Raw genomic sequence first — 23130 nt, 5'->3', positions numbered from 1 at the left:
ATGAAATCAACTGTTCTAACATTCCAGTCATCGAGAATAATACCAGATGTAATAAGATCACTCATTGAATTTTTAAACACATCTAGAATTTGAATGACCTCAGTAGGACCGGATATATCAAATGGAACTTTATCCCAAACAATCCCCTCTGGAATCTGAACTGCTGAAATGTTCACAAGGGACAAGTCTCTTCAGACCTTAGGGGAAGATAGGTAAGGTGTCATAACCTTATCCATCAGCACAATATCAGAGCGTTCAGGAAGATACTGACCATTTATCAAGAGAAAGAAGACAATAACGAAACCAATCCAAAGCAGAAAGGCAAGCAATGTCAAAAGTATCCATATACAATACCATGGATAAGTAATTGTTTGTAAGCCACATGAACAACTTACTTGCCTTTAATACAATTTCAGTTGTAGAAGTAGATGAGTTAGAAGAAAAGTGATCATTGTTGATGAAATACGCAGAAGAAGTCTGTACAAGCACAGGAGATTGTGCAGAACTGGTGGACGGACCCATGTGTTGTGGTGGTTCACAGTAGAGAATGTCATCCATCTGTGTTGAATTGGATGAATAAAGTTCAACATCTTGTACTTTTCTTGTTGATGAAGTGGTAATAGGAATTAGCAGAAGCTCATTGTACAGCCTCCCCATGCTCGAGGAGGCAATTGTAGTATGGGTACTTGCAGAGGCATTGTTTACTGCATGTACATGTATAGCCTGTTGGGTAGTGAGAGGAGAACAGGTACTACCCAAAGACCCTCTTGGTCTACTGTGCAGGATCAGCCACATGGTGCAATTTGATGTTATCAATTGAAACAAATCTGTTCTCTTTGGAACCAGGCAGCGGTGGTAGGATGACATTTTTGATACAATGTATTCCCAGGAATGGGAGGACTGTAGGATGGGCCAAAATCCTTTTTCACAGCAATCTTTTCATTAGCTAGATCCCTGACTTTAGGAATCCAGCCGGTAGATGTTGTTGGCAAATCCCTTATTCCCAAGATGGTGGCATAGGCAGATTAATTTGCATCACAGGATTGTTGTAGCTCCTGTAAAATAGCAAAAAGTTCATTTATGTCAAAAGGTGTGACTGCCACCACTGCATTAAGGCCAACAAAATCTGGCATATACATAGGTTTCCCAAATAGGAGCTCATAAGGGGTGCAACCTCCCAAGGACCTTCTTGGCAGATTATGTAGGCCCTCATTACAACTTTGGTGGTAACTGCCCCTACCGCCACGGCAACGGCCGTCAACATACCATTGCCATGGCTACCAGCCACCCACCCGCAATATGACCGTAGATGAAATTCCGCCAGAAGGCTGACGGAATACCGTCGACAGTCATGGTGGCGGATGGCAGTAAGGTGGCGCTGCTGTCAGCAGCAGCGCCACACCAGCGCCACACCGCTGACCGTATCATGACCCGTCCGCTGCCAGAGGACCCCCTGCAAGCAGGTAAGTCGGGTTCTCCGACAAGAAAGAGGGGGTGGGGGATGTTGTGTGCGTGTGTGATGGTGTTTGTGGGTGTGTCTGTTTTTGTATGCATGCATGCATGTGTGTGTCGCATTGAATGAGTGCATGAATGACTGAATGTGAGTGTACGTGTATGTTGTGTGTTGTGAATATGTGTGTGCGACAATGTAAGTTGATGTGTATTGCGGTATGTGGGTATGTATGTGTCCATGCGTGGGTGGATGTAGGTATGCTTTTGTATATGAGTGTGTATGTGTGCATGTGTGGGTGTGTAAATGTGCGAGGTGGGCAGGAGAGTGAGGGAGAGGACTCTGTGGGGGCGGGGGAGACCCCTATCACTGTCAGGGAAGGAATTCCCTGGCACTGATAGTGCCTACCGCCATGGTTTTCGTGGAAGTACGCTTGCCAAGGAAGCCATGGCAGTAGGCAGGGTCATAATCCCGAGGGTGGGATTGTGATGCCCGCCTGGCTGGGGACCGAAGTCTCCAGCCCAGCGGCCGTTACCACCCTGGCAGACAGAGTGGTACATTGACGGTTTGGCTTGAGCCAAACCGCCAATGTCATAATTTGGGAAAAGGATCCGCCAGCCTGTTGGCAGTACCTTTCTCCAAATTACCGCCGACCGTCAGGGTCGTAATGAGGGCCTTAGTGTTCTTTGGACCCAATTTAGGTGATGAAGCCAACTACGGCCTGAACCTAATACTGTTGCCTCTAGTAAGAGCATAGCAGTGTAAGCCCAATCTGTCCATGCACTGTCCATGAGAAGCACACCCCACCCTCATTAAGTTAGTTTATTTAAGGAATGTGTTCTGTTTTTGCAAAATAAGCCTGATGCTGGTATGCACCTAAGTGTTCGATTGTTTGCGCAGTCTCGTGGCGGCAATTCAAAAATATTATCCTTTGTTCTTCACATTCTGTTCTTGTCAATCATTTTCAATTTGTTTGTCAAAAATAATTACCACCAAAAAAAGGTGTGCTAAAATTAATAAAACGGATAAATAAAAACAGAGCATATTATCGTTGTGAAACAGCACAGGCCATAAGCCTAAGCGAACCCAAGATCTCTGCCCAGGTAAGGAGCTAAAAAAGGACCCACGACAAACCCTCAGCAGCAAAAGAAGTTGATGTTGAGAGGCTAATGCAGGACAAATGGTTAACTCTGTGAATGGAAGTGTGTGGGCTGTTACTTCAGCTGCTGTTAGAGAAGAAGCACAACCTCTCCTTCCAGCAGTTTATGTCTCTACCTCCTAAATATTACAAAGGGCCACAAAAGAACGATGACCCACACAAATGGCTGAATCGTCAAAAAAGGGAATAATGCAATGAAACAAAATGCATCACTACTGAGTACACAATCATAGGCCTTTTTAGATAGGGGTTGTTTTATTTGGACATTTGGGTGCTGCAAGGTAGCTATTCTGCTGCACAATGAAGGCTTTATGGCTTCTAAACATGGTGTAACATTGACCTAACTCTATTGGCTTATTTAAATTTTAAGTAACCACAGTAACCAGTGTCATAAAAGTTGAATGTCACATTTACGCTGCAGAGTACATTTATACCACCCACATGTACAAGTGTCTTCTAGTGCAGTCAGATTAACTGAAAGATAACACTCCATGTATGCATGTATGAATGTATGTATTGCATATTTCTAAAGTGTGAAACTCGCCAAAAGGCAGCAGAGCTTAAAGCCAACATGTGATAGGCAAAGTCGCTGGGTTGTGAGACATTCATTCCTTGTTATATAGAGCTCTTGAAAGAGGCGAGTCTTCAACTGTAGCACCACAAGTGAAAAGAATTGGTTTTATCACGTAGGAAAACCTGAGTTTAAACAATAGCTAAGTGACTCCTTTAATCCCAAAAGGCTAGTTGTTTAACCCCTTAAGTGCGTTGATCCCCAGTCAGTGCTGATTTTTATTTTGAAGCTTGTGCAATCGATATTTAAGTCATAATAGCTTTTTGCACAAAAGATATCTCAGCAAAATGTGTTTCTTTTTTGCCATAGGATTATAAAGATACTCAGGGTTTATAATTTCACCAAGAGAAAACAGAGAAATTAGACAAAATATGACAAATATATTTTTATGTGGGAAAAGAGAATTATGGTTCTATTGACTTGCTTGTGTATTCCTTCCCAATACAGAAATTGCAGAAGTTTAGTATGAACAACTGGCAAACAAATTAATATCAATAACCATCCTCCCCACCACCCCCAAAATCATGAACATGAATATTATGGCAACATTTTAAAATAGGTTTCTTTCCTTGTTTTAAACTCCTAGCCATCTGTATCCTGCCTTGTTTGAATGGAGGACGCTGCATAGCACCTTATTCTTGTGCCTGCCAAGCAGGATGGACTGGCTCACGCTGCCATGCACGTACGTATCAAGTTTTGACCTTAAATAAAAATGGTACAGTGGCCCAATAGTGAATGATAATTTACTAATATAATGGTTCTAAGCCTTCACAAATGCAGCAATTGAGAGCAGTATAGCTGGCGGATCATACAAATGTTTCTGAGATATTTAAAAAAATTAGGGGGCATATTTATACCCCATTTGCACCACATTTGCGTCATTTGTTTTATTTTTTGCAGAAATTCGGTGCAAAACTAACTCCATATGTATATATTTACGTTAGACCATCAAAATATTGGAGTTTGCACCATTTTTTAGATGCATGAATATACCTTGTGTCAATGAGATGCAAGGTAGGTGTTTCCATCTAAAAAAAGGTGCTAACCCCAGAGCCCCATATTCATCCCCGTGCTAAAATGACGCACAGGTGGGAGGAGGGGCTAAATAATGGTGCATAGCTTGCTTTGCACCATTATTTATCACCTTGGTCAGACCAGGCGTTAAGGGACCTATGGACCCATTTCCATGGTTAAACACCATGGATTGGGTCCTCAGGTGCCCTCCTCAAGCCACAGGAACACCCACACCCACACCAGAGGGACACCGGAGGATGGGGGAATCCCATCCCAGGTAAACAGGAAAAGTATAGGTAAGTATTTATTTTTTTAATTAAAATGCCAACGGGGCCCAGCTTGGGGCCCAATGCATGGCACAGGGTACAATAACCATGTCCACTGTGCTGGCCATTGGGTGCTGGGCATAACTCCTATCTTTTCTAAGACAGGAGTCATGTGGTATGGATGGTTTTGCATCAGAAAATGACGCTATACTGGAGTCATATTTTTTTACTCTAACCAGCCTAACGTCATTTTTTGGTGCAAAACCCCCTTCTCCCATACCGCCAGCCCCACCTGTCTTACATCATTTTATTTGATGCTAGCCCACCCTTTGCACCAGCCGCACCATTCCATAACTATGGCACTTGTCTAGTGCTCAGGAATGGCGCAAGCCGGTGCTAAACTTTTTGGTGCAAAACCGCATTAGTGCAGTTTTGCTCCAAAAAGTATAAATATGCCCCCATGTACATCAGTTTTAACACTTCATCAGCAGTATTAATGAGCAGTGGAGTCAGTTCAGTTTGAAATGTAAGTTATATAGTTTTATTCAATCAATCCCTCATTCACATTAACAGTATTGTGGTGCAAGAATATCGAGGACAGACTACTGAGGGACAAAATATTGAAAGGTAATTGCCTATAGGGAAGTATAGATTTCCTATTCTTAAATCCATGTCTACATACCTTGATGAAATATGTACCACATACGTACATATATGTGTAGTTAAGGATAGAAAGGCTTCATTTACTTTTCTGTCATTTTTTTTTCAATATTTTGCCCTCGATATTCTGTCCCACTTATACTGTGGGTTTGGTATTAGAGTAAAAACACTAGTAGAAGTAGTGTTTTGCACACTCGCACTCAATATGTTTTGTTACTGATTGTATAACATATTTTCATAATAATCTACTCATCAAGCCAGAACTCGCCTTATCACTTCTCATTTGTGCCCCCTTTTGTTTTATATAGTTCACCTCTTTAATGGCAGAGGGCTGTTTCCACCCACCTCTGTGACTCTAACAGGACTTTTTCTGTTCTGTGTCAGTAGGTGATTGAGGTACAGCAGTGGTAGGCAGAAATGCAGCAAAAGAAAAGTGAGAGTGGATTTAGGTTCTGCCAATGTGGACCTTTGGGACAGTACTTAGAAAAGACAATTCAAAGCAGCCACCTAGAAAACCGCAAGCACTAACTTCCCATAGCATCACCAAATATCTCCCAATTGTAAGGGGAGTAATGGCAAAATGATTTTTTTACCAAGAGAGCTAACATGACTCACGTTGGTCCTTAAAACCTACCACTCCCCCTCCACATCCCTCACATAATATAATTAGAATTTGATCAACAAATAAGGACGTTTCTTTCCCCACTCTATCAGAGCACCGAGGCTTAACAAATATGCTCTTCTGTTGTAGCCTCTTATTCTGCCTAACTCTAGTCAATTATATGGTCCAGCTACTGATAGAGCAGATAAACCGCTCATAAATTTAAGCCAAATCCAGTGAAGAAGCAGCAAGAGTGTCCTATCTTTTCAGTGGGCAATTTCTGAAGATTTCTTAGCACAGCTGACTTTTGTGTCTATTTCTGTAAGGAGCAGACATTAAAAAGTGATTTGGTCATTCACTGCTGTCTGGAAAAGATCTTTAGAAAGTTTTTTAACAAATATCCTAGAATCAGTAAATACTTTGGGACTACAGAAGCAACAGGAATCAAGCCAGATCTTGCCCATTGTGATTAGACTGAGAAAATTAATGTAATTTGTTTCACAAAAAGTACAAAAAACATACTAAATCACTCATATTTAGTTGGAATGCTACTTACAAAAGAAAATCTGGACTTTTGTAAGCATTTCTTATTATGATCATGATTGTAATTACATTTATATAGTGCATACTACCCCTGACAGGGCACTGAAGTGCTTTATGTCAGGCAGCATGCTTCTCCTGACACCAAGGTTAGTGGTTAGTCCAGTATTGGTTACTGTTAGTTATTGGGATTAGTCCTGTGGTCTCAAGCAGTTATTCCAGTTTCCAGTTTCTTTATAAGAGACTAATTTAACTGTGGACTAAATTAATGGGGGGGTCAGTTGCGATCATTAGTGGGGGGGTATGTGAGTTGAAGCCCATTGTTGGTGAGATTAATAGAGGAGTTAGAGGAGGTTAGGTATTGTTAGGTTGCATAGGTGTACTTTCAGAGGAAGGAGGAGAGATTGTGATATTGTAAATTAGTTGCAGGAAATTTGCAGAAAAACTAAGCAAGTGTCATTTATGTTGAGTTACCCGAGAGGGCACATAAGCAAAGTACTTTCATGCATACAAAATACACACTACGTAATAGTGCTTGATGTTGCAATAAAAAGCTAAGCAACAAATGTACTCTTATGCAGGTTGTTCATAAGTTACTGGTGCCAACTGACACTCGTGATTGAAATCTACACAAGCGCATAAACAAAGGAAGTGCAAGAAACTCCATATGCTACAAGTAGGCCAGTTATTTGGGAACACTTCAAAACCATGCACCGATTGTGAAAACTTTACTCTGCCTTAACTCTGGCTGGCAATGCACAGAAAAGATTGCAGTGACACTTTTTAGGCTGTGAATTCTAGACAGCCACACAGAAAGGAAATGTTTTCCACCAAGGAAACCCAAGACTTGCCTTATCATGAGATGAAAGTTTCCTTATATGAGTAAAATGTTTCACAATTTTATAATCTCTGTAGACCCATTTTCCTCTCCCTCTCAGTTCAGTGGTTTTCACAGAGTTCTATACTGGGAATGGTAAGGATATGATAGGCGGGAGCTGAGAACACAAATAGAATATGAAATGTTTCATCCTAACTACCTCTACCGCAACACTCAGTCACCATTTATTCACTGGAAGTAGAAAATATGGAAATATTGATGGTGAAGATGGCTGGCAAAAATACATTTCACCTAATGGCACTAATTATCCCACAACTTTTCTACCCTAGACTGCTCAACACACAAGACTGCTACATTCGCCCACTCTAACCAATGGCAGCATGAAGGGGTGGCAATGGTGCTTCTTTTGTATGTCCTCTGCCTAATGCCATTCAAGTAAAAGCTCTCCCTTCTAATGAGCATGGATGCTCCTTTTACAAATCTGTGTAGACCTGGAGCAGAAGTACATTCAAACATTTATGGTGTATCCTGATATAGAAAAAATGTTTCCTAAATCCTGTGGTTATATACCCATGTAGGCCATCTTTTGTGTTACAACAAAGCACCTTCACAGATTGAAAATGGTATTCAGGGTCATTATTTAACTATGACAGTGCTTATATGGAAGGCCTCTAACGTTACAGGATGTGAAGTAGCTACAATGTTTTTTTATACTGCTACTGTTGTGAGACAAGCAGATGTTGTTCATAGACTCATGTAACAGTAGAACAGGAGCAGAAGGAGGAGTTTCTACAAATATTTTCTCAACCTACATACATAAATTTTATAAATTTCTAATCTGTAATTATTTTCCTACAGCTGTTTGCCAGTATCCTTGCTTAAATGGTGGAAAATGCATAAGGCCCAATCGCTGTCACTGTCCACCTGCATGGAGTGGGCCAGACTGCTCAAGGTAAGGCTTTCTAAAACACAACACAAACATCTGTCTTCACTGAGAAAATTAAGTTGCTCTTAGATATGACAAAACATCACCTATACAAAAAATAAAGTTTAGTGGTGAAAGTTTAAGACTTCTCAGTTGGAGTCTCAGCTCCTTACTCATTACAAATGAACCAGTGTAGAGTTGGAGAGATACTACGTCACTCCCACAGGCTTCATTCAAAGTAAAGGCTGTTATCCTCTTTTCTATCACATCCACTGTCGGGGTAAATCAAAATAAGTATGTATTGTGAACTACAAAGTTATTTAGGGGGCAGAATTTGTATTAGTGCCTCCAAAAACAAAACAGTAGCTAATTCTGATAAAAGAAAGGTCACTTTTTTCTGAATAATAACAGGATAACAATATGATGGGTGTAGAGAAAATGAAGGAAAATTAGCTTATGGCACAATATAGATCATTCTAATTTGATGGTACTCTTTTCCTCAATAGAAAGCCATATTTGAGCCATCAGAAGAGGGATGGTGACTTTTCCTCATACCAGTGTCTAACTTTCAATGTGCATGATTATTTTGCCTTCAGAGGGACCAGAGGGACCAGGTATAGTTTAGGAACTCTTGCAATTAGACAACTGGTATAATTGAATCTTGATGAGGTAAGGGATTGTATCATTTATTGAAACCAACTCTGGATGAGTATGAGGAAGTTTAAGAAAGTCCTTGGCACTTGACAACTTTCTGCAGACGTTGGTGTCGATGGCCCCAATAGTGACAGATAAGTGCAAAGACCATGAAGGAAGGTAGCGGGGAGCCCATACCCTCCTGCCTTTCTCGTGTAATTTCCTCACTTTATTTAGTAAGGTAAAAGGAAGAGAGAGGTAACACAGGTTTTTCCCCTTCCTCCACAGGTTGGGGATTGAAGCATTATAGTGTTCACAGTAGTGGGACTGTAATAGGCTCAGGTGAAATTTCCATTATGCGGGCATAAGCTCACATGATATTGGTAATTTTGATTTATGCTTATTATGTGAATTGCCAGAACTTCCAATATTATGCTACATCACATAAGTACTTGCAATTTGCAGAAAAAAAATTAGCATGAGCACACAGGAACACCACACACAATCATACAGCAAATTTTGCTGTTTGTGGCTCTTGTGTTTTTTGGGCTATGTTTAGCATGAATAACATCCTGGCATCCAAATACAATACAATATAGCTCAAAATGTTGGTTTTGCATCTGACATAATTATGTGTAACTTTGTGTATCTCCAGAAATGTAATGTCAATACGTAAAAGCAAAAGCCATTATGCAGATCTCCTGGACTGTACAAGCAGTTTTGCACCACTATTACTAGACTAAACATTATTGGCAGTCACAAAGATGATGCTTTTAAGGCAAATGTACCTGCTTGATAAAATCAAATATAGGACAATATGCTAAAGACATTCACATTCTTAAAAATCATGATCCCATTACAAGAGTCACCCTTCCTTCGTATAGTAGACAAGGGTTCTTGAATTACAGTCATCATATTAAACTGATAAACTTTAATATTGAAATATATGTATTCCAAATGACTGGAGGATCATCTGATACTAACACAAAAATAATGTAATATTTTTAATTTAGAAAATGAAGTCATACATATAGCACTGAAAATAACCCAATCCTAAGGGAAAAATAACACACATTTTAAATTAAATTTTGTATTTCACTTTAACATGCATTGTTTAGTACTGTTTTAACCCTTTGAACATCAAGGATGTGATGGTTACGTCCGGTGGTGCAACGCTGAGGCGCCACAGATGTAACCATTATGTTCTTGTACCAGCCCTCGGTGGAAGCGCTAGCTTGCTTCCCCTTCTTACCCCCCCAGTGACATCTGATGACGTCAGCGTGCGATTCGATTGTGGGCTGACCTCATCAAAGGTTGCAACGCGATCAGAAGAGAAATGCTTTCATTTCTCTTCCGATCGGGGGTGGGGGCCGGCAGAGAGGCCTTTCCTTTCCTTTGATGTGTCTCTGAGCATTTCTTCAGCCTGATTGTGAAGCGATCGGGCTGCAGAAATGCCCACTAGACACCAGGGATGTTTTTTTATTATAAACAATGAAGGGGAGCGACCCCTTTGACAAGGATCACTCTCCTTGGGGGCATTTTTTTAAGGCCTTTTCTGTCACCCCTGGGCGAAGAAATCTCTAGATGCCAGGGACCATTTAAAAAAAAAAGTATTGTTTACATGTGGGGAGGGACCCCTTAGGTAAGGGTCACACCCCTTGGGGGCAAATTTATTTTAGGTCATTTCTGCCCTCCTTGGGGCAGATCGACCTATTTCTATTAGCCTGATCTGCCCCGGGTGGTGGAGGGGGGGGGGGAACCATTTAGGCACCAGGGATTGGTGTGTGTGTTTTGTTTGGGGGGGCAGACCCTTGAGCAGGGATCCCTCCCCATGGGGGCATGTTACTGTTGGCCATTTCTGCCCCCCTTGGGGGCAGATTGGCCTATTTGTGTAAGGCCCATCTGCCCCCAAGGAGGGCAGAAAGCCCAGCAGAGACCATGGAAAATTTGTTTTCAAAGAAAGAGGGTGAGGGTATAGCCATACCCATACCCCAAATAAATGGGGACAAAGTTGTTCTGCCCACCGGTGGGCAGATGGGGCAACTACCCCTGATCCACTTCCCGGGGGGCACAGAAAGCCTACTAGATGCCAGGGAATTAAAAAAAAACAGTGGGCTGGTGGCTACCAGCCAGTATGGGCATGGTTTTGCACCCACCCAAGCTAAAGGGGGTAACAGTCTTTCTGCTCTCCCCTGCACACTAAAAGATCTTATCTCAATGGCAAGCAAGAGGGCATTTGATTATTTTGGGTTTTGGTTTTACATTTGGGCCCTGAGAGCTTGTCTAACTCTCAAAAGCATCCCACTTAGAATGATGAGGGCTGCACTTTTGGACTTTGGGACGCTGCCATGTAGAAAAAATCTACGAGACCTAGACACATCTGAAAATTAAACATCTTGGTGAGTCCTGGGTGGTGTGCTTCACGTGCACCCCACACCATTTTCTTACCCGCAGTGCCCTGCAAACCTCCAACTTTGCTTGAAATCAGAAATTTGTGGGATGGAATCTTCTGGAATCTGCAGGAATCCACAAAATTCCTACCACCCAGCATTGTCACATCTATACTGATCACAATTCTGTCCCACTTGTCAACCTAAAAATGTTTTTTCAAAATGCCCTTTTGGAACTGCTTTGGTTCCCCCTCATTTTCAACATGTTTTTGGCTCTTCCCGGTCACAGGCACTTGGTCCATCTACACAAGTGAGGTACCATTTTTATCGGGAGACTGAGAGGAGCGGTGATCCCACACAGAAATTTGCAAAAAATTTGATTGAAAGAAAACACACAGGGATCCATGTATGTCACACTTCCGTGGACTCCCTCAGGTGTCTAGTTTTCAGAAATGTATGGGTTTGGTAGGTTTCCCTAGATGCCTGCTGAGCCCAGGACCAAGAACGCAGGTGCCCCCCGCAAAAACATGTAGTTTTGTATTTGATCGTTGTATGTGATCATTTTGATGTGTCCACATAGTGTTTTGGGACATTTCCTGTCGGCACACTAGGCCTACCCACACAAGTGTGGCACTATTTTTATTGTGAGACCTGGGGGAATGCTGGGTAGAAGGAGGTTTGTGCCTCCCCTCAGATTCCAGAACTTTGCAACACCGAAATGTGAGGAAAAAGTGTTTTTTTGCAACATTTTGAGGTTTGCTAGGATTCTGGGTAAGAGAACCTGGTGAGAGTGCCACAAGTTACCCCATCCTGGGTTCCCCTAGGTGTCTAGTTTTCAGAAATGTTCAGGTTTGCTAGGTTTTCCTAGGTGCCGGATGAGCTAGAGGCCAAAATCCACAGCTAGGCAGTTTCCAAAAAACAGGTCAGGTTTCTTTGGGAAAATGTGATGTGTCCACGTTGTGTTTTGGGGCACTTCCTGTCATGGACACTAAACCTACCCACAAAAGTGAGGTACCACTTTTATTGAGGACTTGGGTAAATGCTGGGGTGAATAACATTTGTGGCTCCTCTTAGATTCCAGAACATTCTATCACCGAAATGTGGGGAAAAAGTGTTTTTTTGCCAAATGTTGAGGTTTGCAAAGGATTCCGGATAACAGAACCTGATGAGATCCCCACAAGTCACCCCATTCTGTGTTCCTGTCTAGTTTTAAGAAATGTATAGGTTTGCTAGGTTTCCCTATGTGCTGGCTGAGCTAGAGGCCAAACTCCACAGCTAGGTACTTTGCAAAAAAACAGGGCAGTTTTCTTTGTGAAAATGTGATGTGTCCACATTGTGTTTTGGGGCATTTCCTGTCATGGGCACTTGGCCTACCCACACAAGTGAGGTACCATTGCTATTGGGAGACTTGCAGGAATGCTGGGTGGAAGGATATTTGTGGCTCCTCTCAGATTCTAGAACTTTCTACCACCGAAATGTAAGAAAAAGTGTTTTTTTGTTTGTCAAAATCTGAGGTTTGCAAAGGATTCTGGGTAACAGAACCAGGTGAGAGACCACCAAGTCACCCTATGCTGGATACCCCTAGGTGTCTAGTTTAAAAAAATGCACAGGTTTGGTAGGCTTCCATAGGTGAGTCTGGGCTAGAGGCCAAAATCCACAGCTAGGTACTTTCCAAAAACACATCAGATTTCAATGTAAAAATGTGATGTGTCCATATTGCGTTTCCTGTCACAGCCATTAGGCCTACACATGCAAGTGAGGTACCGTTTTAATCGGGAGACTTGGGGGAACACAAAATAGAAGAACAAGTGTTATTATCTCTTGTCTTTCTTATGCTAATCTGGGGAACCCGGAATTCAGAGATGTGCAAATAACCACTGCTTTTCAACACCTTATATTGTGCCCATTTTTCAAAAACAAAGGTTTCCTATTTTTCACTCTTTATATTTCACCAAATGAATTACTGTATACCTGGTATACAATTAAAAACCATTGAAAGGTGCAGCTCCTTTATTGGCTCTGGGTACCTAGGGCTCTTGATGAACCTACAAGCCCTATATATCATCACAACCAGAAAAGTCCAGCAGACGTAACAGTATATTGCTTTAAAAAATCTGCCATAGCTAAGAAGAAAACATGGACTGAAATCGCCCTTTTTGTAGGAAAACCTCGAAGGATCTACACAAATGACCCCCTAGCTGAATTCAGAATTCCGTCTACTTTTCAGAAATGTTTAGCTGTCCAGGTTCCAGCATTGGTTTCACACCCAATTTCTGTCACTAACTGGAAGCTGAAAGCACAAAAAATAGTAAAAATGTGGTGCGTCCCAGTAAAATGCCAAAATTGTGTTGAAAAATGGGTTTTTCTGATTCAAGTCTGCCTGTACCTGAAAGCTGGGAATATGGTGATTTTTGCACCACAAACCATTTGTTGATGCCATTTTCAGAGAAAAACCCACAAGCTTTCTCCTGCAGCCCTTCTTCCCCATTTAAAAAACAAAACAAACGTTTTTTAGGTATTTTGGCTAATTTCTGGGTCTCCTCCTCCAGGGAAACCCACAAACTCTGGGTACCTCTAGAATCCCTAGGATATTGGAAAAAAGGACGCAAATTTAGCTTGGTTAGGTGATGTGGACAAAAAGTAATGAAGGCCTAAATGAAACTGCCCCAAGTAGCCAAAAAAGGCCTGGCACCTGAGAGAGAAAGGGCCTGGCAGTGAAGGGGTTAAAAAGAAAGAATAACTTTACAAATATGTTTATTTAGATACTCATTTCCCGAGGAGAGGACGTTCCAATGGTGCTGGTATGTGAACTTAACTGCCAAAAACAATCACAAATCCTAAAGGAAAACTAATTATTGGGAGTTTTTCCTTCAAAGGTTTTGCCTTCTATAAGCAGGCAATGTCTCGTAGACACACCAGTGAAAATCTGCCAGAATTAGAAGGGAAATATTGATTCTCAAATGTGATTCCCCATATAGATAGAATATTTAGAATATTTCCCTGCTCTCCTGGTATCAGTAATTCTGTTATGCATATTAGGGGGTATACCCTTAGTATGCAGGTTTATATACCTTGCCCCTATGGCACAAGGACCTCGTCTAGTTCAATGTGCTATATATGAGGAAGACAAATCTGGTCAACTGCAGACGCATGCTGTCCCCCATCTTACAAGGGAGAGGTGCTTTCTGGTAAACAAGCAGTCCCTTTCTTTTCAGGGATGCAGTGGTAATTGGGAAAACACACTTTTTATACTTAGAAAGTTACTTAGAAATTTACACTCAAGCATCTGTACTAATAATAACACGTGTATTGAAAAATATTTATTGTCATAACCTGCTACTTAGTATATGCATTGTGACCTTAATACATACAGAACATATTACTAATCTCCGGTTTAATAGAAATATTAACATTTTCTACCATGCTTCTCAGAAATATTTCCATAACTCCTGCACCAAACTCTTATCACTGCCCTGAGAGCATGAAATTAACTAAGTGTGCCTAGTGGGGGAATATTTGGATGGTCGCCCTGCATACCTGAACACAGTGTGCCCTGCATATCACTCTCAGCTGGAGCAGGAAGTAGGAGTAGAGATTGGCTGTTCTAAATATGTGCTCTGGCAGCGGAGCTCAGCTGCACTCAGCTTCTGTGTCATATCTATGTTAAACCTCAGTCCAAGAGGGACAGCAAAGAGCAGTCTGGAATCTGTCTTCTTTCTGGATACTTCTGGAGCAAAGAAACTCTAACACTAGGGGTCACATCTTGGTATTTATAAAACAATATGATCACTGATTAATCTAGCTGATTATGAGTGAAAGACAAGGGAGAAACATGGTGGCAAATCAAACCGGGACCCGTTTTCATAATATGCATCACCTCTGCGCACATATCATCTATATATCTTGTGTCTGTTCCAGGAAACCTTAAGAAGTAGGACATTTCAGCTGCTGATAATCAAACAAGAAGTAGTTAGTGCAATGTATTAAATGATTTGAGTTACTTTTGTGTGGATGAATTGCAGAAATGTTGCCACTGAACCCATTTCATATTTATAAGCCTTCGAGACGAACTGTGGGCCATTGTCCAAATGGAACATGTGAACTAACCCTGTGGCTACCAAATGGAGTAAATCCAGTTTGTGCACCTGCAGATCTCTCAGCCCACACTTATAGGAATGGAAGAAATGAACGTATCACAAATAGATTGCATTTAAAGCAGTTATCAGATTATAAGGGACTGCAACTCCTTATACAAAATTTGAATTGATTGATTGGAGATCAATAAAGGGGTCTACTCTGGTCGTTTAATGTGGGAATATTTTATTTACTGGCAAATATCACATGGCCACACATATGTGTTAGATTCTTTTAGTAAACCTTACCACAGGTACCATTGTTGTGGCATTGAAACTGTGGACCTTATCTCAGCATGTGCATATGTCATACCCTTATGAACTACCCTAATTAAATGTAATTTAGACAGAAAATTAGATCTCACTCTATCTCCCACTCTGGGTAAGAACATCATCAGAATGTTATTTGAACGAAGGGTGTATGAGTATTTGCTGCTACACAGGATGCTGAGTAGTTCTGTTTTGTCCCAACAGCTGGTTTTGCAGAGCTGTCTGTATACCTCATGCTCTCATAGCTCTCAATGGGTAATGTTACTGAAGTCATGGGCACTTTCTGTTCATATTGGTGACATTTGTGTGCCATTAGTGTAGGCTTATATTGAAACTGCACATTTAGTGTGTTTAATGATAATGCAAGTTGAATCCACGTGGGTGTAGTGCTCGAGCATTTGGAATGCTGCCTTTGGTGGATGCTTTGGGCAGGTGCACGGGAACCAACAATAGTTTGTTCTCCCGTCTCCAAAAAATGCTCTTTTAAAATGCCTGTATGTACAGCTGCAACCATTTTCTCAATGGATGCAAAATGTGATCCTGAATTTGAGTATAAATGTGATTTGCATGCTATGGTAATTGTCTGCCTTCATTCGAAATCACATAGGTGCAACCTGAGGTGCTGGGTACAATTCACTAAACTAGGCCGATCTTCTTGTCCTTAGTGTGCAAATATTTTGATTATAGCATGTCTGCCTAGAGAGCACGCAAATTTGTATATTCTTCCATCCAAAGCTTTGAAAAGAATGTGGGAGTTATTAAATTGTACAGTAGTTTAACTCCTTCAGCACAATGTGGCAAGTAAGCTTGTCCAAAGTTAAGGAAATCCCATAGGGCCTGCAACATTTTGAGCATCAAGAATGGTTATTAGAATAATTATACCAATCCAGCTTTTTAATCTTTTCACTGTCCCTCAGATTGTAACTACCCCTGCCGAACTCCTGCTCTGTGAGAGATCCGGTGCATTTTTCCCTTCTCTCCCTCCCCTTCTGCTTCTTTCTACCTTCAGGTGCAGAGTTCACTTTAATAGTACCCTCAGTTTCACCTCTGCTTTTAATATGCACTTTTACTGCCTATGTTCCTAAGGTGTCAAGGCCCACAGAGTTGTAGGTCTCAGCTATGATTCTGGTAGCTCTCGTTCCTGATCCTGTGGCTGAATATCTTCCAATCTCTGATGTATAGCGAGTACTTATGCTTCCCCACAAATATTCTTAAAATAATGGAGGACACCTTGGCAAAATTATGAATTAATTTGATCCCCAGTTTCAGGGCTGGTGCGGAGCCATGTTCGTTTTGTACATGATTTATCACCTCTGGGAGTACCGCTACTTAAGTTGTACTGTGCGTGGTAGTATAAATACTACTGCATGACATTTTTTGGATACATATGAAGAAACAAATCTAACCAAGGATTAGATGAATTGCCACATTTCTATATGTATTTGACAAGAGTTTTGAATATGAGTCTTTCATTTTAGAATTCTTGCTGCTAAGCACAAGAAACTAATATTTCATGTTTTTACTATAAGAGCATTTGGTGTTACCATGACATCACAAACACGCTTTTAGGTAGTAAAAATGAAACTTAGCTTCAGAACCATGGGCAGAAAGTGTCTAAAAGTACAAGGCTTTGGAAAGTTTTATAATGTTGTCTCGTCTTTTATGATCAAACACAGTTAAACATGATTAACGTTATGATATATGCATTTTTAATTTATTCCTGTGTTTGTTTTCCTGTTTCAGAAAAAGAAAGCCTGGTTTTTATCCCTTTTAGATGTAATAACTTGTGATAAATGAAGAAAATATTGAACCCTCGGACAGGAGACTGGGGCCTTCGACGACACACCATAACATGAGCAGAAGATTGCATTATATGCAGCAGCGTTTTTATATTTTATTGTGTTACACTGGTTTTTTCTGATTATTTGCTTCAAAGCTCATTTGGTATTTGCGGTTAAATGCTGCAACTCTGCTTACTCCTGCAAATTTCTTCTGATACATCTGTGTGTTTGAGAAAGTCATTTGTACATACACGTCTCGATTTTTGTTGGACAGTGGACTTTTTTATTGAAATTAAAAGCTTCAGAAAGATGTAATAATCCATGACAGTCTTAAAAACTGATTGCCCTAAAAATCAATGTAAGTAGATTAAATGCGAACGGATGGAATGGGAACTACACTAGCACATGAGCTTGAAAACTTTATTGTGTTATTGTGTGATATATTTTCGTATCATGTTTTCATTTTTAATAAATCATCAATATTTTCATATTATATGTATTTAGTGTAAAGCATGTTCCTCCTGCTGCTGACAATGTATTCGTTATCACTACAATGGAAGGTCATTCTCAAAAGTCTCCTTTGGCTTGTTCATCCTAGTTAGGCTAGAACAAAGCGTGGCTTTGATGTGAAAGCGGTACATCAATGATCACTGCTGTTTGCAGGATGCCTGCTCTCAGATATCCAGTAGGAAATGCCTTATGTTTAAAGTAAGTAGGAGGCCGAAAAAGTAGAAAAGTCTAGGCCTTGTATAAAGTTTGAGGAGACAGGAGCACTGCCATAAGTTGGCAGTTCTCTTGCCCCATCAAACCTGTGATTCCTCCAACTAATTTTAAGTTTGGGGAGCATTGGGAGTCTTAGCAGGCTGTCTCATTAGAGACACTTGGCCCAGTTGTGCATCCACCAATGTACTGCTGTGCCACAATGGCAGCTGCTCACTTTAAGACAGATCTAATTGTCACCTGATTTTTCCTTCCGGCAGAGAAAATTGTGAAAGTATCTCGGACATGCAAGAAGAAAATTCTCTGCTTGTCAGGGATATTTGTATTTTGCTTTTTCAGCAAAAAGGCCCTGCTTTGTAGATTTATTGTAAAAAACCAGGGATCATGCCAAGTGACCCAAGAAAAACATGACAGCCCACTTGAAATATAAATGGGATGAAAGCGCACCCAGCAAACTGAGAGCGCACAGGAGTGTGATTTAAAATCCCTCAACGAATCTGACTTTTTTATGTTGACGTAGACATCGAGGGAATCACTAATGTCAAGCAATTTAGTTTCCTGTGAAGCCCATAAGGACCAAGAATCTATAGCTAAGGTTAAAATGTTATTGCCAATTAACCATTAGTTCAATCAATATGCATGTCAAAAGGATGTTACAAAGATACAAGAAAATAAAAGGAAAGCTGAGATATTGTAATGAAGTTTGTCTCATTAGTGTATAGCATAGAATAAGAAGAACCACTGCAATGCAGACTAAAAATAAAAAAGGAATTCTCTACAAGGGAACCTCAGTCCTCTCTTATAAACATGAATTAATTTTAAAGTAATCGAATCTAGGGTCTAAATAAAATATGAGAATGATTTCTAAGGTAAAATATGGGGATTGGTTCAAAAAGGAGTCTCAAAATAATTTCGGAAATGTGAGAAGGCGTCAGCATAGCAAAGACTTTGGTACAAGTCCACGAGGAAAAAGGGAATAAATGTTTAGCATGAAGCTTTGCACTTTCAAAACTAAAAGAAAGCAGAGAGGTATGTACCCCTCAAAGTCTTAAGAAGTCTGCTTATCTTCTAACATCATAAGCATGAATTAAAACAGCACTTTCAACGTGAATGCTATCTTCTTTTTATCCAAGGACTAATCAGCTTCACATCCATCGTCTGCATTCACAACACCATCTACATTTGTCATCCCACAGAACCCGAACAGTTACTGTGACCTTGAACATCCCATGTTCCTGGTACACGATGAACACAAGACTTTGGCCGCTCATTAGATCTTCTCATACATAAGACAATACTCCTGTCCACTAGCTAACAAAGCCTTAAAATGCACCTTCAAAGAAAGAGAACACACTATCCAAGCAAAACACATTTCAGAATTAACGCCGTTGGTAAGTTAAGTTAGCCTGACTTTATCTAGACAATTTAATGTGCATTGCAAATACATGGTTATATATGCAGTTTTTAACTTTCAGAATAAGCATAAATGTGAAGAAGAAAACATTTTACCTCAATAAATTCAGCTTAAGGTGTAAATATCAAATGTGAAAAATAATTATGTAAGTGCTTTACTATGAACTTTGGTATGCACTTTTACAAAACTTCAGTTTTCAGTGATTACTTTACATTAATGTTTTATATCATCCATCCACATTATTAATATTAAGACGCACAGTAAATAAAAGCCAAATGTAAATACGTATTCTGCACAATGAGACCATATAAAGGATAGAGTCTAAGGGGGTCATTCTAACTCTGGCGGGCGGCGGAGGCCGCCCGCCAGAGTTCCCCCGACAGAACACCGCTCCGCGGTCTGAAGACTGCCGCGGTGATTCTGTGTTTCCCGCTGGGCTGGCGGGCGACCGCCAGAAGGCCGCCCGCCAGCCCAGCGGGAAACCCCTTCCCACGAGGAAGCTGGCTCCGAATGGAGCCGGCGGAGTGGGAAGGTGCGACGGGTGCAGTTGCACCCGTCGCAAATTTCAGTGTCTGCTAAGCAGACACTGAAATTCTTTGTGGGGCCCTCTTACGGGGGCCCCTGCAGTGCCCATGCTATTGGCATGGGCACTGCAGGGGCCCCCAGGGGCCCCACAACAGCCCATACCGCCATCCTGTTCCTGGCAGGCGAACCGCCAGGAACAGGATGGCGGTATGGGGTGTCGGAATCCCCATGGCGGCGCAGCAAGCTGCGCCGCCATCGAGGATTCCTGAGGGCAGCGGAAAACCGGCGGGAGACCGCCGGTTTTCCCTTTCTGACCGCGGCCAAACCGCCGCGGTCAGAATGCCCTTGAGAGCACCTCCAGCCTGTTGGTGGTGCTCTCGTGGTCGTTGACCCTGGCGGTCAATGACTGCCAGGGTCAGAATGACCCCCTAAATTTGCTCTTCTCCAAAACCAAAGGTTGCACCTTTTTTACAGAGATCTCTGCCAGTGAGGCATGAATCTCTAATTATGGCAGGCAGTCCTACTTATCTTTACTAAAGAACTGACAGCGATCCCCTCCAGTGCAAGGGTTTTTAAAACATCAGGCAAATAGACCTATTCTCATTTTGCACTACCCAGAAAAGGACCATATTTTAAGCCTTTTGTAGCAATCTGACACCCTGTTGATGTGGTGATGTAAGCCAGATATTTAGGGCCTCATTATGACCCTGGCGGGCGGCGGAGGCCGCCCGCCAGGATCGCGCCCTCCAAATTACCGCGCCGCAGTCAAAAGACCGCGGCGGGTATTACGAGTTTTCCCCTGGGCTGGCGGGCGGTTCCAGTTAAACCGCCCGCCAGCCCAGGGGAAAACGACCTTCCCACGAGGATGCCGGCTCGTAATCGAGCCGGCGGAGTGGGAAGGTGCGACGGGTGCTACTGCACCCGTCGCGTATTTCACTGTCTGCAAGGCAGACAGTGAAATACATTTTGGGGCCCTCTTACGGGGGCCCCTGCCGTGCCCATGCCATTGGCATGGGCACGGCAGGGGCCCCCAGGGGCCCCGCGACCCCCCCTACCGCCATCCTGTTCATGGCGGCTTTCCCGCCATGAACTGGATGGCGGTAGGGGGGGTCAGAATCCTCATGGCTGCGGAGCACGCTCCGCAGCCATGGAGGATTCCAATGAGCAGCGGAAAGTCAGCGGGAGACCGCTGACTTTCCGCTTCTGACCGCGGCTGAACCGCCGCGGTCAGAATGCTCATTGGAGCACCGCCAGCCTGTCGGCGGTGCTCCCGTGGTCGGTGGCCCTGGCGGCCACCGGCCGCCAGGGTCAGAATGACCCTCTTAGTGTTGCTCTAGTATAGTGCTATCCCTGGCACTACTGACCATTTGATTTACCGGGACTTCCCCCTATCGTTGGATAAAAGGGTGAATATCACTCAACTGGCACATAGGATGACCTTCCACCAGATAGAAGGTTTTCTTAGAATAGAAATACTCATTTTTTGTGAATGCCGGGTAGTTATTGACAAATGCTTACAAAGACTTTAGAGTTCTGCTTTTGTGGCACAAGAAAAACATATTCTGTCACTACAAGCACTCTATACCAGTTATTGTAGCAAATGAGTATTTATTTACAAAAGTGTCTACAGTGACCTATCACTCTGATGATTATTGCTTTAAAGGCGATGTAAATGTGTGCCAAATAAAAGGCACTGTGTATGTATGACTTCCTGTTTCTATGGTTTATGCATGGCGCATTATAGCTGCTATACTTACAAATGAAAGCAGTCTGACCTGCATTTAGTTACTAGGGAGTTAATTCAGCCTGACATGCATCTTTACTTCACTTGTAAGCCTAGCAACTGTCTGCAAGGAACGAACTAGCACCTATTCACAATATGCCCATGGTGTTCTCATCCCTTCATTTCTCTCACAGTGTCCATTTTATAGAGCAAGTGAGGAGGTGGCATAATACTTGGGGCAGTCACTGTGACGCAGTTGCATGCAAGCAACCATTAGATTGCTTACTCCAAGCAGTTAGCCAGTTGGGGCAACCAGTATTATTTCCTGTGATATGTCTTAAAAAAAATAAAATTAAAAAAAAGGCGGATTGCTTCATGGAAGTGAATAGGTGCCAGCCACATCTGTGGCATATCACACAATGGAGTGCCCGTTCATCAACCTAGCAATATCAGAAATGCCCGTGACTAAGGGCCTGATTACAACTTTGGAGGAGGTGTTAATCCGTCCCAAAAGTGATGGTAAAGTGATGGATATACCACCAGCCGTATTACGAGTCCATTATATCCTATGGAACTCGTAATACGGCTGGTGGTATATCCGTCACATTTGGGACGGATTAACACCTCCTCCAAAGTTGTAATCATGCCCTAAGTGTATTATGTTAAAATGGTCCTATCTACAGTAGGAGGCTTGTATAAACATGCGTAGACGTGCAACCACATCACACATGTTTTTCCGTTAAAATTCTCTAATAAATATGGACCATTTTGGAAAAGTAATGGTCACGTTGTGAACAATATGGGGGTTATTCTAACTTTGGAGGAGGTGTTAATCCGTCCCAAAAGTGACGGAAAAGTGACGGATTTACCACCAGCCGTATTACGAGTCCATTATATCCTATGGAACTCGTAATACGGCTGGTGGTATATCCGTCACTTTACCGTCACTTTTGGGACGGATTAACACTCCTCCAAAGTTAGAATAACCCCCTTATATGTGCATGCTTCGAGGTTTATCTCATTGCCAATCGGGGCAGAATTGAAGTGTTCCAGTTTGGGAAGAGACTATGAGCATAGAGTCAAAAGTGACCAGATCAGAATACTAAAAAACGTTGGCCAAGGTAACAAATGTCCTGTGACCTTTTTGTTCCTCAATATCAGATACCAGTAGGAAAGATCTGGAACATTTCATACAATGAGTGGGCTCTTTACTGAAGTTACAAAAGATCTCAAAATATGTGATGTGAATTTAGCCATCGAGAGAAATATGATAAGAAGCAGAGGAGTGCATGAATCCTTACTTTTAAGAAAAATCGGTTAAAGTACTGCTAATTTCGGGCCGGAAATCGACAACACAGATACATTTTTATAAGTTGTGAAGGCGTGCGTTGTGACCAGATAGGGCATCTTGCTCAATTTCAGTGATGGGGATAAAACAGCAACAATATTGGCCTCAAGAGATGTATATGGCTAATAACTCCAATTAATATTCACGGTGATGTAAAGTACTGTAACTG

At 41.9% G+C, this 23130-nt stretch overlaps 1 protein-coding gene across 2 annotated transcripts in view; it reads left to right on the top strand.

Moving 5' to 3' along the window:
- SVEP1 (sushi, von Willebrand factor type A, EGF and pentraxin domain containing 1) overlaps positions 1 to 17724 on the top strand; it is an 881565-nt gene extending 863841 nt beyond the window's left edge. For both annotated transcript variants that reach the window (XM_069240886.1, XM_069240895.1), the window contains 3 exons: positions 3767 to 3862; positions 7958 to 8051; positions 17194 to 17724. In XM_069240886.1, the coding sequence (XP_069096987.1) occupies positions 3767 to 3862; positions 7958 to 8051; positions 17194 to 17224 (221 nt within the window). In that variant the 3' untranslated portion in view covers positions 17225 to 17724. The remainder of the gene's footprint in view (positions 1 to 3766; positions 3863 to 7957; positions 8052 to 17193) is intronic.
- Positions 17725 to 23130: the final 5406 nt, after the last annotated feature.

The sequence above is a fragment of the Pleurodeles waltl genome, chromosome 1_2, assembly GCF_031143425.1.
Source record: "Pleurodeles waltl isolate 20211129_DDA chromosome 1_2, aPleWal1.hap1.20221129, whole genome shotgun sequence".
NCBI classification, from domain to species: domain Eukaryota; kingdom Metazoa; phylum Chordata; class Amphibia; order Caudata; family Salamandridae; genus Pleurodeles; species Pleurodeles waltl.
The sequence above is the reverse complement of the archived record's forward strand: the minus strand, read 5'-3'. Positions and strand labels throughout refer to the sequence as shown.